Source organism: Gorilla gorilla, chromosome 10, assembly GCF_029281585.2.
Source record: "Gorilla gorilla gorilla isolate KB3781 chromosome 10, NHGRI_mGorGor1-v2.1_pri, whole genome shotgun sequence".
In the NCBI taxonomy this organism is placed as follows: domain Eukaryota; kingdom Metazoa; phylum Chordata; class Mammalia; order Primates; family Hominidae; genus Gorilla; species Gorilla gorilla.
The window spans coordinates 109,816,997-109,831,214 of NC_073234.2; the positions used below are offsets into that span (position 1 = coordinate 109,816,997).

General features: G+C 35.9%; 1 protein-coding gene across 11 annotated transcripts in view; it reads right to left on the minus strand.

The window, feature by feature from the left end:
• The window catches only part of CEP83 (centrosomal protein 83), a 164,573-nt gene that overhangs the window by 99,858 nt on the left and 50,497 nt on the right, over positions 1-14,218 (minus strand). For 10 of the 11 annotated variants that reach the window (XM_063694216.1, XM_019039097.2, XM_019039093.2 and 7 more), the window contains 3 exons: positions 13,645-13,795; positions 5,122-5,214; positions 2,809-2,940 (listed from right to left, as the gene is read on the minus strand). In XM_063694216.1, the coding sequence (XP_063550286.1) occupies positions 2,809-2,940; positions 5,122-5,214; positions 13,645-13,795 (376 nt within the window). Of the gene's footprint in view, positions 1-2,808; positions 2,941-3,168; positions 4,300-5,121; positions 5,215-13,644; positions 13,796-14,218 lie in introns of those variants that run through there. The other variant, XM_063694218.1, reaches the window with a different exon arrangement.

Below are 14,218 nucleotides of genomic sequence, written 5' to 3' on the forward strand. Positions count from 1 at the left end.
AGAGAATGGGCATTTTGTAAATGTTATGGCATATGCAAATATAATATAATGGCATTAAATAAAAACAATAAGGGAACTGACTAAAACAAATAAAACAGGCTGTGGGCTGGGAGTTGGTATATCTGAGTTCTACTCTAACCTGGCTGCTGACATTCTCTGAGACTTTGAACAATTCATGTTGTGGGAAGTCAGGGACCCCAAATGGAGGGACCGGCTGGAGTCATGGCAGAGGAAAATAAATTATGAAGATTTCATTTTAATATGGACATTTATCAGTTCCCAAATTAATACTTTTATCATTTCTTATGCCTGTCTTACTTCAATCTCTTAATCCTGTTATCTTCATAAGCTGAGGATGTACGTCACCTCAGGACCACTATAACTGTGTTAACTGTACAAATTTGATTGTAAAACGTGTGTTTGAACAATATGAAATCAGTGCACCTTGAAAAAGAATAGAATAACAGCGATTTTCAGGGAACAAGGGAAGACAACCATAAGGTCTGACTGCCTGCGGGGTCAGACAAAACAGAGCCATATTTTTCTTCTTGCAGAGAGCCTATAAACAGACATGCAATAAGGAAGATATCGCTAAATTCTTTTCCTGGCAAGGAATATTAATAATACCCTGGGGAAGGAATGCATTCCTGGGGGAAGGTCTATAAACGGCCGTTCTGGGAGTGTCTGTCTTATGCGGTTGAGATAAGGACTGAAATACACCCTGGTCTCCTGCAGTACCCTCAGGCTTATTAGGATTGGGAAACCCCACCCTGGTAAATTTGGGGTCAGACCAGTTCTCTGCTCTCGAACTCTGTTTTCTGTTGTTTAAGATGTTTATCAAGACAATACATGCACCATTGAACATAGAGCCTTATCAGTAATTCTGCTTTTGCCCTTTGCCTTGTGATCTTTGCTTTTGCCCTTTGCCTTGTGATCTTTGTTTTTGCCCTTTGCCTTGTGATCTTTGCTTTTGCCCTTTGCCTTGTGATCTTTGTTTTTGCCCTTTGCCTTGTGATCTTTGCTTTTGCCCTTTGCCTTGTGATCTTTACTTTTGCCCTTTGCCTTGTGATCTTTGTTCTCCTTTTTGCCCTTTGAAGCATGTGATCTTTTTGTGACCTACTCCCTGTTCTTACACCCCCTCCCCTTTTGAAATCCTTAATAAAACTTGCCAGCTTTGAGGCTCAGGTGGGCATCACGGTCCTACCAATATGTGACGTCACCCCCAGCAGCCGAGCTGTAAAATTCCTCTCTTTGTACTCTTTATTTCTCAGCTGGCCAACAGTTACAGAAAATAGAAAGAACCTACATTGAAATATTGGGGGTGGGTTCCCCCAATAAATTCACTTATCTTGTGCCTTAGTTTCTTCATTTAAAATGAAGAAAATAAGGGGTGGGCATGATAGCCTATGCCTCTAATTCCAGCACTTTGAGAGGCCGAGACAGGAGGATCACTTGAGGCCAGTAGTCCGAGATCAGCTGGGGCAACATAGCAAGGCCCCATCTCTACAAGAGTTTTTGTATTTTATGTTTATGTGTTTGTTTTATTAGCCAGGTGAGCTAGTACATGCCTGTGGTCCTAGCTACTTGGGTACCTGAGGCAGGAGGATCACTTGAGCTCAAGTTATAGTGAGTTATTATTGCGCCACTGCATTCCAGCCTGGGCCACAGAGCAAGACCTCCTCTTGATCAATCAATCAAAGAAAATAAGACAGTCCGGCCCCATCTCACTGACTATTGTAATAGAAGTGAGATAATATGTGAATAAAGCACTTAAAGCCTTAAAGCTATAAAGAGTTTTTTTTTAATGTGAAAAACTATTATAAATATTTATAGTGTTCTGGTACTACACTGTCAATGGACACAAATGTTCCAAGGTTCATATAGCTTCTTACAGATGAAACACTCATGGCACTTTGCTCACTAATAAGAATAAATCAGTCCGATCCAAATAGAACAGTTTTAGTTTTTATTAGATGCCTAGAACACTGTAAATATTTAGTAATTGGTAAAGGAAGGTAAGTATATTTTAACTCTTAATTCTAAATAAAGACAATGCAATAAATTTAAAATGTAGATATGTTTGTAAACAGAATATTTCACATAACTATAGATACCAACCTATTTTTTATGAATATGGCAGGATAAAATTAGTATTCCTCTCTTTCCATTTGAAAAATATTCCAAAAGCAACACGACCAATGAAAAACAGAAACCCCATTTTGGGCAAAACTAGGAGACAGACCACAAAACGAGTAGAAAGGCTGCCAAAAGCAATGGAGATGAAGTGGGAATGTATGCTGTAGGCAGCATAGAGAGAACATTCCAGTTGCAAATGGCAGAAAAAACAAAGTCTATTTCTTGAAGTTGATGGGTACACTTTAAGGTATAAACCCCTTGTTTATATCAAAGTGCACAGGCTGACAGCTAGTGCTTTCCTATATGTGGTTTGGTTCCAAGAAGCAGAAAGAACAATGCTAAGTAAGGAATCACACTAACTATATTTGCAGAGAGAAGTCCATCTCTGTGGCTACATAAGACAAAAGACTTTGTACGATGAAACTCCCCAGTTGTCTATCTCCATTGGCTGGGCAAAATAAAGGATAAATAGAATTTAAAAAATCTACACCCAAAACAGAACTTTCACAAGAAAACTGTTGAAACGAAGCTGATGAAAATCATGACGAATACTCCACCATTAATGAATAAAACTATACAATCGACTCTAATTTGAAATTTTTAAAAATATATAATTATAAAATTGTGTTGACCAGAACAATAACAAAGAAACTCGTATAATCCATCACTTACCTCTGATTCATATTTTATTTTTCCTTCATCTAAAATACGTGCATACTCTTCCTTCTGGTGTTCAAATTCTGACTTGAGAAATGTATGTTCATAGCGAAGCTTATTATATACAGCTCTATACTTTTCCACCTCCTAAATTAAAGGGAGAATGCATTTATCATAGATTTATAAATAAAATTCATACTCACTCCAATAATCACTTTTACAAATATAATTTTAAATTACATTATAATGACAGCCACTCTAAAAGTAAAAAATAAATTTAACAGAAATACAAATGAATTTGGAAAAGTCTTCATAACAAGTATCCTACATACAGAATTAGTACATTCCTGAAAAGATATCCAAAAAGTAAATTACCATTCAATTAATCTTATTTCTTCACTGGTTCTCATTATGATAAAAGTGTATAGTATGAGGAAAGTGTTGATCTCTGGACTTAAATAAAATAACATGTAAGAATGTAGCACACCTTTCAAAATATAGATTTTTTAAATGTATAATTTAGTATAAGTAAAACAAATTCAAAAGAGATGAAAGGTTACTGTAATATTTAGTACAGCATTTTAACATCTAATTAAATATTACAATGATAGTTTAACTCAACACACCAACCTGAAGAATACGTGCAGCATCATCTCTACTGACTAACCAGGAAAACATGCAATTCCCTGGAGTGTTCTCATCCTGCTTCCTAACAGTACTCTATGAAAGCTGCTGGCATTCTGAATACCCAACAAGAAACTCAGGCAACAAAGCAGAAAGATCAGGAGACACTAACAGGAAATTCGATAACAAGGAAAGCATGTCTCCTAAAATACCCAGCTCACCATAAATCTTTAGTTCAAAGATTTCTAAGCCAGTTTGTAAACCAAGAAAATGGGTTTCATCATTTTACTGCAGATATACTTTGCTTTGATAAAAAAAAAAAAAGTTTTTATTGAACTTGATCACTTATCTTGGGTCTGATCTTGTTTATTTACAAAAATTAAATCTACTCCCAAACCATAATGGCTTGCCACTAGAAGTGTATTAGAAAGATCATATTATCAAGCCAGTAAGCCATTATAAAAGACGATTCTACAACTGTTTTGGGCAATTACCGCATCACTAGACTACAGCTCTCCAAAGGGGCCCATTTTGAAGGGGACAATAATCGTTTGTATGTATAAGGCCAGGTATATTTGTTAAATAAGGTAACATATATAAAATGTCTACCAAGTATCTAATATACTTATTATCTGCAGTCTTATCCTGTCCCCTTTATTAAGCATTTAGTCATATTATATCAACACTTCACCAAAGGAGACTAGTCTCAACCTGAAGTAAAACTGTAACAGATTTTTACTTTTATGAAGTGGCATGAAACTCATTCTCTCTTTCAACAAATATTAATTGAGCACCTACTGTATACCAAAATCTGTTCTAGGAACTTGGAATATAACAATGAACAAAACAGGTAAAGGTTCCTCCTCTCATGCAACTTCCATTCTAGAGGTGGTAAAACAGAAAATAAACACAATAAATAAGCAAATTATACAGCATAGTAGAAGGTATGTATACCAGAAAAAAAAAAAAAAAAAACAGAGCAAGGTAAGGGGGTCTAAAGGTCTAAGCAGTAATGGGAAAGGCAGGTTGCAGTATTAAATAGGTAGATGGGAGCAGTCAAAGTAGGCCCCATTGAGAAAGTGACATTTTAGCAAAGACTTACAAGAGATGAAGTTCGCCACGACGTATCTGGAGGGAGAGTATTCAAGGCAAAAGAGATGTGCCAATTAGGCTGGGCATGGTGGCTCAGGCCTGTAATCCCAACACTTTGGGAGGCCGAGGCGGGCAGATCACTTGAGATCACGAGTTCAAAACCAGCTGGCCAATATGGCGAAACCCCGTTTCTACTAAAAATACAAAAATTAGCCAGGTACGGTGGTGCGTGCCTGTAATCCCAGCTACTTGGGAGGCTGAAGCAAGAGAATCGCTTGAACCCAAGAGGCGGAGGTTGAAGTGAGCCGAGATCATGCCACTGCACTCCAGGCTGGGCAACAGAGCCAGACTCTGTTGCAAAAAAATTAAAAAAGAAATAAAATTAAAAATAAAAATAAAGAAATGCACCAATTCTGGAGTGCCAAAGAAACATCAGTAGGCCAATGTGGAAAAAGGAATGGGAGTTCAATCCTGTGAAGCCTTAGAGGCCACTGTAATGACTGAGTAAAAGGGGGAACCTACTGCAGGGTTTTGGGGTAGGGGAATGATGCTTTTCATCAAGACTTTGATCCCATGAGGATAAATGCATAGTAAACAACATAAGTTACTCACTTCATCTAGATTCCTAAAACGTTCTCTCATTGGAGTTTCTAATTCTTGTTGTATTTGGGCTCTTAGCAATTCCAATTTTTGTGGAGTTAATATCTAATATGTAGAGAAATGCAAACAATATAAAATCACATTAAAATCAAGAATTCTCCATATTTCAAAGCCTCTCTCCTAATTATGACAATGGAATTCATGAAAGTTTTTGCAATACAGTTTTTTTTTACAGTGATCACTATACAAATAGAATCATCATTTGAAATAATACTTTAAGAATCTCAATTTCAGGCTCTTGGAGATGTCAAAAATTCCATTAACATGAAGTAAAGACAATTACTGATTATTATTGCTATTGTTAGGAATAACTATGTTGGCAGCTAAGACTATCATGTTGTATACAATGGCTAATAGTCTAGTTATTTTCCAAAGCAGGCAAAATAAAGGTGTAACAATTTGTTATACCAAAGAGAACCTTTCAGACTTATTTTCAATTAGAAAAGGCTCATTTTTACTCTCACACTGTACCTAATTTAGGCTTCTCCTTGTCACACTCTTTTATAGAACTTGTATTTTAATAAGTAATTAAATATTTATGTAAGTCTCATATGGGAAAACACAGTCTTTATTCACCGTTGTATTCCCAATACCTCCCACCAATGTCTGGCACATAGGAACCACTCAACTACTATTTCATGAACGAAGGAGGAACAAATACTAGTTGCAAAAAAAAAAAAAAAATCTAAAGTTTGCATGTATATTAATTTCTATAAAAATGATAATGTTCAGTTTCCTTTTTTATGAATAGTCCAAATATTGTATTCAAAATATTACATTTTACTGAATGGAGAGGTTACTATACATAAAGCATTGTACAATGCACTGTAACCTACATACCATCTTGTTCTAAGCACATTATATGCATTACTTTATTTAATTCCTACAACAATGCCACAGTATAGCTACGCTGAGGCACACAAGTTATCTAAATAACTTTATAAAGATCACAAAAACTCACACGAAGCACATATCTCCCCATAAAAACTTCAAACTCTGGTGTTAAAAATAACTCATACACACAAATAACTATAAAAGTTAGGCAATACAGGCTTACCAGACAGGTAAAAAAGAGAAAACACATTTAGGATAGAAGGCATGACACATCAAAGGAATGGGAAAACTAAAGCTTACATAGAACCCTTATATAGAAAGCTTATAGAACCCAAACTCAAGCCAGGTAACATTTTAATTTGCCTGGGTGTCAGAGACTGTATGGGAGAAAAGTGATTCTCAAAGGTGAGTTAAAGCCATTTTGAATGGGACCACATTAAGTACTACAGAAAATTTAAAATCGTGGGACCCTATATGCACACTGGTAGAAATATCTAAACACTGTAACATTTCCAAATGCCACCTTGGAGGGCTGCACTCTGGCTGGAAACAAAAGGAAAATAGGTTGCAGTCAAAGAGTGAAAGGTTCCTGAATACCAGGTTTAGACTCTTATTATTTATTCAGTATTCAATAGTATTTACTTTAAAAATTTATTTTATTTAAAATGAATATATACAATTACATAAATAAAATAATTCAAACAAAAGACTAAAAAGTCTTCTCACTTCAGTAATCCAATTTCCTTTTATTGAAGCAATCATTGTTAATAACTTCTTATGTACCCTTCCTAAAACAATCTACAGATACACAAGCATGTATATCACTTTTGATTTCTATACAAAAAGGATACTGTACATATATTTTTCTGTACCTTATTTATTGAAGGTTTTTAAGCTTAAGAATGACACTACCATATCTATATTTTACAAAGAAGCAAGATGAATCAAAAGCTTTAGTGGGAGAGTAGCTGTAGCTGTGGGAAGAAGAGGCAGTAAATGGAGCCAAAGAAACCAGATAGAAAGCTCATGTCATAATCTGGTTTACGGTATCAAGTATCAAGTCTGGGTGACAACATCAAGAGTCCAAACTAAGATGAGGTAGCAATTAAAAGGAAGAGATTAATAGGTAAAGCTTACATGGCTCCTGTTTTAAATGATCTAACTTCAAAACTAGGCAAGCAAAACCATGGGAAAATTAAGAAAATCTGAACAAAGGTGGGATATTAAAAGGTATTAATGAATAAGTATTTTAAATATGGCAAAGGTATTGTGATTATGCTTTTAAGACAGACTGCACTGATTTGTTATAGAGATATATACTCGATTATTTGTTGAAAGAATATTATTTGATTCAAAATAATCCAGAAACATTGAGGAAAAAAGTGGAAGTGGGTGGGAGAAAGTAGTAGATAAAATAAGCCTGGCTCAGAATGAATAATTATTAATGCTGGATGATGGGTACATGGGAATGCAATACATGTTTGAGATTTCCAAAAAAGAAAGTTAACTGAAAGTAAAAAGCCTTCCACTTTCAGCCAAGATAGAATAAGAGCCCAGATTCACTCTCTTGCCTGAAACAAACAAAAGAACAGACAAAAATTAAACAGTTTGCAAGACACTAGACATAAGAAAGCAAAAGGCAGATCCCTGAGAGACACAAAACATAGAAGATAAGCTTTGAGAGTTTTCAGGACCTGGCACCGGAAAGGATACCTATGCAGTCATGATGGACTCCCTGAGTTGAGGAGATGAAACTGAGCATCCAAGGACAGTGGGGTGGTTAGAGTCCTAAGACAGGGTAGCAGAGAAAAGAGGGCACAGAAAGACAACTATGAAGACCTACAAAAAGTCTTGACTCATTCAGTAGAGTACTGATTAACACATGTGTGCAAGGAAACTACCTAAGGCTAGGCAAATAAACACCTGAAAGGATTAGAACGATGAATACACAGAGCTCACAAAGACCTAAGAATAGTTTCTGTTCCCCAAAAACAGATTAAAATCCTTTGTTTCATAAAGAAATTGTTACAGTACTCAGAAGAGTCTTGCCTCAGTGGTGGGAAATAATTAGCACTACACTAAATACTACTCTGCTCCCACTTAGATCTTAAAAGCAAGACCCAGAAAGATAAAACTGTTTCCAAATAATATAACTGTGTCCCAAAATAAAGCTCAAGAACATGTATCAGAATATAAAAATATTGGGAGGTGGAGATTGCAGTGAGCTGAGATCACTCCATTGCACTCCAGCCTGGGCAACAAGAGTAAAACTCCGTCTCAAAAACAAAACAAAACAAAAACAACAACAACAACAAAAATCCAGCATTTTAAAAACAAAGTTCACAGTATCTAACATCCAATAAAAATTTACCAGGCATGCAGAGAAGCATGAGAGAGAGAGAGAGAGAGAGAGTGAGAGTGAGTGTGTATGTGTGTGTGGTGGGGGCAGGGGGGATAAACTTAAAACAGGCCCAGAAACGACACAGATGTCATTAAAACTTTATTGTACAGTTATTGTAACTGAATTCCATATGTTCAAAGAACTAGAGAAAAGACTGAACATGTTGGATAGAGATAAAAGGACCAAGGCCGGGCAAGGTGGCTCACGCCTGTAATCCCAGCACCTTGGGAGGCCGAGGCAGGCAGATCACGAGCTCAGGAGATTGAGACCATCCTGGCTAACATGGTGAAACCCCATGTCTACTAAAAATAAAAAATAAAAAAACTAACCAGGTGTGGTGGCGGGCACCTATAGTCCCAGCTACTCAGGAGGCTAAGGCAGTAGAATGGTATGAACCCAGGAGGCGGAGCTTGCAGTGAGCCAAGATCGCGCCACTGCACTCCAGCCTGGGCAACACAGAGAGACTCTGTCTCAAAAAAAAAAAAAAAAAAAACCAAAATTGAGCTTCCAGAGACGAAAACTACAATTTCTGAGATGAAAATTACACTGCATGGAATTAATGGCAGGTTAGATACTGCAGAAGAAAAAATCAATGAATCTGAAAACATGGCAACAGAAACTAATCAAAATGAAGCACAGAGACAAAAAATACTAAAAATAAATTAATAAACAACATCAGCAAGCTATGGGAGAACTTTAAGTGGTCTAATATTAGAATGTAGTTAAGAGTCTCCAAAGGAGGTGAAAGAGGAGAAAGAAAATATTTTTAGAAGTAATCTCCAAAAGTTTTCAGTTTGATAAAAACTGTAAACCCATAGACCTATGGAACTCAATAAGCCCCAAGCACTACAGATATAAAAAAAACTGCAAAGTATGTCAATCAAATTGCTTAAAACCAGCAATAAAGAGAACAGCAGCCAAAAAACCAGACAAAGTGCATTGCAAAGAACAAAGATAACCTGTGCTCACTACCCTGTAGAGTGATGTAGCTGCACAATATCCATGCAGCTTCTAGTATTATATGTTCAATTACATCACAGATGCCTCTTGGAAACAACAGTGCTTTAAATCCTGTAATGGTGTGCACCTCACCATTGGCCTGTGCAATCTAACAGCATACAACAGTTTAGGGGTCTTCTGATCTGAGGTCTCTGACAAAGGATCTCTAACTTTTTCTTACCTCCTAGGAATCTTATTAAAAACAAATACACACATAATAAATTCTCTCTTCCTCTGTCTCTCCCCATCTCTCCCTCTCCTATCCCCTATACCTCCAAAGCACACATAAACCAAGACACCGACTGAATTAGAGGATTTTTCCCATCCCATTTTAGGAAAAAATATTCTCTCTTAGGCTACTTTTTGTTCGTTTGTTTTGGAGAGAGAAAGAGTCTCGCTCTGTCGCCCAGGCTGGGATGCAGTGGCACGATCTTGGCTCACTGCAACCTCCGCCTCCAGGTTCAAACAATTCTCATGCCTCACCCTCCTGAGTAGCTGGGAAGACAGGCATGTACCACTACACCCAGCTAATATTTGTATTTTCAATGGAGACAGGGTTTCACCATGTTGGCCAGGCTGGTCTCGAACTCCTGACCTCAGGTGATCCACACCTCGGCCTCCCAAAGATCTGGGATTACAGTCATGAGCCACTGCACCCAGCAGTGTCTTAGACTTCTAATGGAATATTGCCACTACTTGTCTCCAAAGAAACATAAGAGTGCTTTATCATACAACAGTCTAGGTGTCATTACCTATTTTAAATCTATAAAAACAAATCTTTAACACTGCAGTACTTGCCATTTAATAATCTAAAATAGGCCAATCTTTTACAAAGAATACTTTAAGAAGGCAAATACTGCTATGCCAAAAATTCTTAATAAATTAATGACTGAAACTGAGTATTATACTTTGATCTGAGCTTCCCAGCAGCCAAAACAAAATGGGAACCTGTGTACTAGGTTATACAGTTTTCATTAGCACAAAAAGAGTATATTAATCATTGGTAAAGTAATTTCCGTTTTATTAGAATATATCAAATGATCCCCATATTTAAAAAGGTTTTGCTAACATGGTACGTAGTAACACGATAACAACATGTACTGACCACTTACTAGATCAAAGTACCATACTAATACTTTTTTTTGAGTCAGGGTCTCGCGCTGTTGCCCAGGGTAAAGTGTGGTGGTGTAACCACGGCTCCCTGAAGCCTCAAACTCCTAGGCTCAACCAAGTCTCCTGACTCAGCCTCTCCAGTAGCTGGGACTACAGGTGCATGCCACTATGTCAGGCTAACTTATTTTACTTTATTTTTTAGAGACAGAGTTACCCAGTTACGTTACCCAGGCTGGTTTCAAACTCCTAGCCTCAAGTGATCCTCCTGCCTCCTGAAGTTCTCAAGGTGGGAGCCACCATGCTCAGCCTGAACTAACACTTTCTATGCACTGTCTCATTTCATCCTTACAGTCATCCTATGAGCTAGGCACTATTATCATTCCCATTCACTACTGATGCAGAAATGTTCTTTAAATGAATATCTCTTATATCTTTTTCCTATAAAAGCCAAAGAGATGACATTAAATCTTAGAAAAAGCATTTTTGTAGGTAGACTAGATAATGCATGTATATTTTAAAAATAATCATCTTTCATAAACCTTCATTGAAATATTTCTTGATCTTTGTTGAATTTACTTTTCTAAACTTACAATTTGCGCAAATTGCAAGCATCCATTAAACAAATAGCTAAATTGCTTCAAAATGTGTGTTTATATGTATACATGTTTCTTTAGCTTATTTTTGCCAAATAAATATCACACAGAAACTAGATATGTTTATCTTAAAAAACAGAAGCCTTACTAGATATGTTTATCTTAAAAAACAGAAGCCTTACTAGATAAATTATATTTTTGAGCAAACATTTGGGAAGTTTTCACATGGAGGAACATCCAAAGTTACCAACAGGGAGGCTATAGGGTAGACGACTTCATTTTAATAGGAGAGAGAAAATGTTTAACATACTTTAATCTATAAATACAATTGGATCACTTTAAAAAGTTCACCAGGTTCTCTAGCACTGAAAGCACTGAAGCAGAAAATGAAGAGAGTCCTGTCTGAAAGATGTTCTAAAAAGGATTCTGCTTTGGACAGTGTATTCGTTTCCTAGGTTGCCATAATAAAATACCAGAAACGACGCAGCTTTAAATAACAGAAGTTTGTTCTTTCACAGTTTTGGAGGCTATTAGTTTGAAATCAAGGTGTGTTGACAGGCCTTGCTCCCCCTAAAATCTGCAGGGAAGAAACTTTCCTTGCCTCTTTCTAGCTTCTGGAGCACTTAAATCTCTGCCTCCACCATCACATAGTGCTCCTCTCTACCCCATCTGTCTCCATCTCTCTTCTCCTCTTTTTTTAAGGACACCAGTAATATCGAGTTAAAGGCTCATCATACTCCAATATAACCTCATCAGCTTAACTAATTACATCTGTAATGAACCTACATCCAAATAAGGTCACCTTCTGAGGTACTAGGAGTTAGGACTTCAACATATCCTGGTTGGGGATACAACTCAACCCATAATAGATTCAAAGAAAAACTAGATGATTACCAACTCTAAGATGCTGAGGCTGTAGATATGTTTGACACAGACAGTGCAATATATGAACAACAATCCCAATTCATTCATTTATTTCAATTTTTCACGTCATTCATTCAACAAATAGATGTTTACTAGGCATTATCCTAAACACTGAAGACACACTGAAAAAAAGTTCCTGCCTTCATGGAGCCTGAATTCAAATAAACATGTCATCATCTATGAATATTTACTATGTGGCAAGGATGGCAGTAAAAATGTAGATGTTATCTCATTAGTCCTCACAACTCTTGTTAAGCAGAAACTTTTATCCCCTTCACCACATGAGAAAACTAGGCATAGAGACATAGTTACTTGTTGAAGGTATCATCTTCTGGAAGAACTGACCCTTTTTTTTCATTATAAACATCCTTTTTATCTTTAGTGATACTCTTTGTCTGGAAGTCTCTTTTATCTGAATTAATATAACTACTCCAGCCTTCTGGATGTGCTTTACTTACTTTCTGGATGTGCTTGGTACAAATAATCACATTTAGATGTCACTCTCATGAAACAGAGTAATTAAATTTGCAATACCTGAAGAATCTCTCAAATATCTTGGGTTCAGCATTCACAGCTTCCACTCATACAGGGCTCTAAATTTTTGCAAAACAAATTAATGCACTGATTCTACAGGCTTAAATTACATTTCCCTCTTCGATTTACATTTCTGAGGTTTATATTTGTATATTTAAATGTCCTAAATATACCTAGAAATGAAACAGTGAGCTAGTGGAGGCTCCAAGCCGGGCTTAGTGGTGTTCCCAGCAATGGTAGATTTGAAAAAGTTATTGAATGACAAACTTACAAGGCTTCTGTCAAAGGATATCTAAGAGTTGGGTGATATGCCAGACTAGGTGACTTGAAAGATGCCTTCTTACTCTATGAACTTCTGACTCTAATATTAGTAATACCTTTATTATTTGTACCAATCAGATTGTTAGGCAGAAATAAATAGCTGGTGCTCTTCAGAGATTAAATAAATACGGGAAAATATTATTCGTGAGAACCTACTAATTTGAAATTTACAGGAAATCTGACTGGAGTTTAAAGTCTGGCTTTGCTCTATTTTCCAGACAAATGAAAAAATGAATAGCGTGAAAATGATCTAAAGAAACTGTACTTCAGCACTTTGGAGACAACTATCTTTTGCTTTACAAACCCATTTTTGTTACAATGTACACATAAATTATGTGCACGTACTGTTTTTACAGTCTCTTTTAAGAAGCTCTTTAAGAACAGCTGTCCTTTTTTAGCTTTCAGTTATAATGCATATACAAATACTAGTAACTCTTTCAAAAAAAATTCTTTAATTCTGAATTTTTATCAATTCAAACTCACTTTTTCCCTAATTATTCTTAATGGTTAAATATTATTTATATCATAATAGGCAATATAATACCAATTTACATAAAATAACAGTTTCATGGCTCCCTTACATGGTAGCTAACATTCTAAAATATATGAAAGAAGATTAAATTGTACCACTTGGAGATACAGCAAAGTAATCATTAAGGATATAGACAGAAATTGCCAAATTCACCAAAACTACTTACTTCCACTACATATCTGACTGCTTTTATACTAACTCAAAATTCAAATATATTTTCTCACCTGCAGTTTCATTTCTTCTAAATCTTTAGTTTTCTCTACTAATTCTCCTCTTAGTTCTTCAAGCAGGAGCTGAAGTTTTTCCTGCTGAGTTTGCTTTTCATTAAACAGGTGCTTGAGTTCATTTTGTAACTTTACATGTTCATTCTGCAACCTGTTTTTTTTAAAGAGAATTCAATTTTGAGTAAATCCTTTCTTTCTAATTGCATTACTTTATGTAAAGTCAATCAACACCACAGAAAAACAAGACCAATATCACACATTCCTTTAAACCCACAAGTATCTTTTATTTACAGAGTTTCATTTAATTATTAACACTGTAGTTTTGGAATGCAATTTTACTTTGGTGGGAGATGGGGAACACATTTAGCCATCTGGATACATTTAATCTTATACATCTTGCTACTTTCAAAATAAAGCTTATAAATTCATAACCCACTTGATATCATACTTAGTTTGGAACAAAATAATTTTAAAGTAAAAATGTTACTATATTTAAAAAGTTTTAAATGTATACATTGCAAAATAACAAAATTATACTATATTCTATAGCAAACATTCAGCCAAGATAATGCCA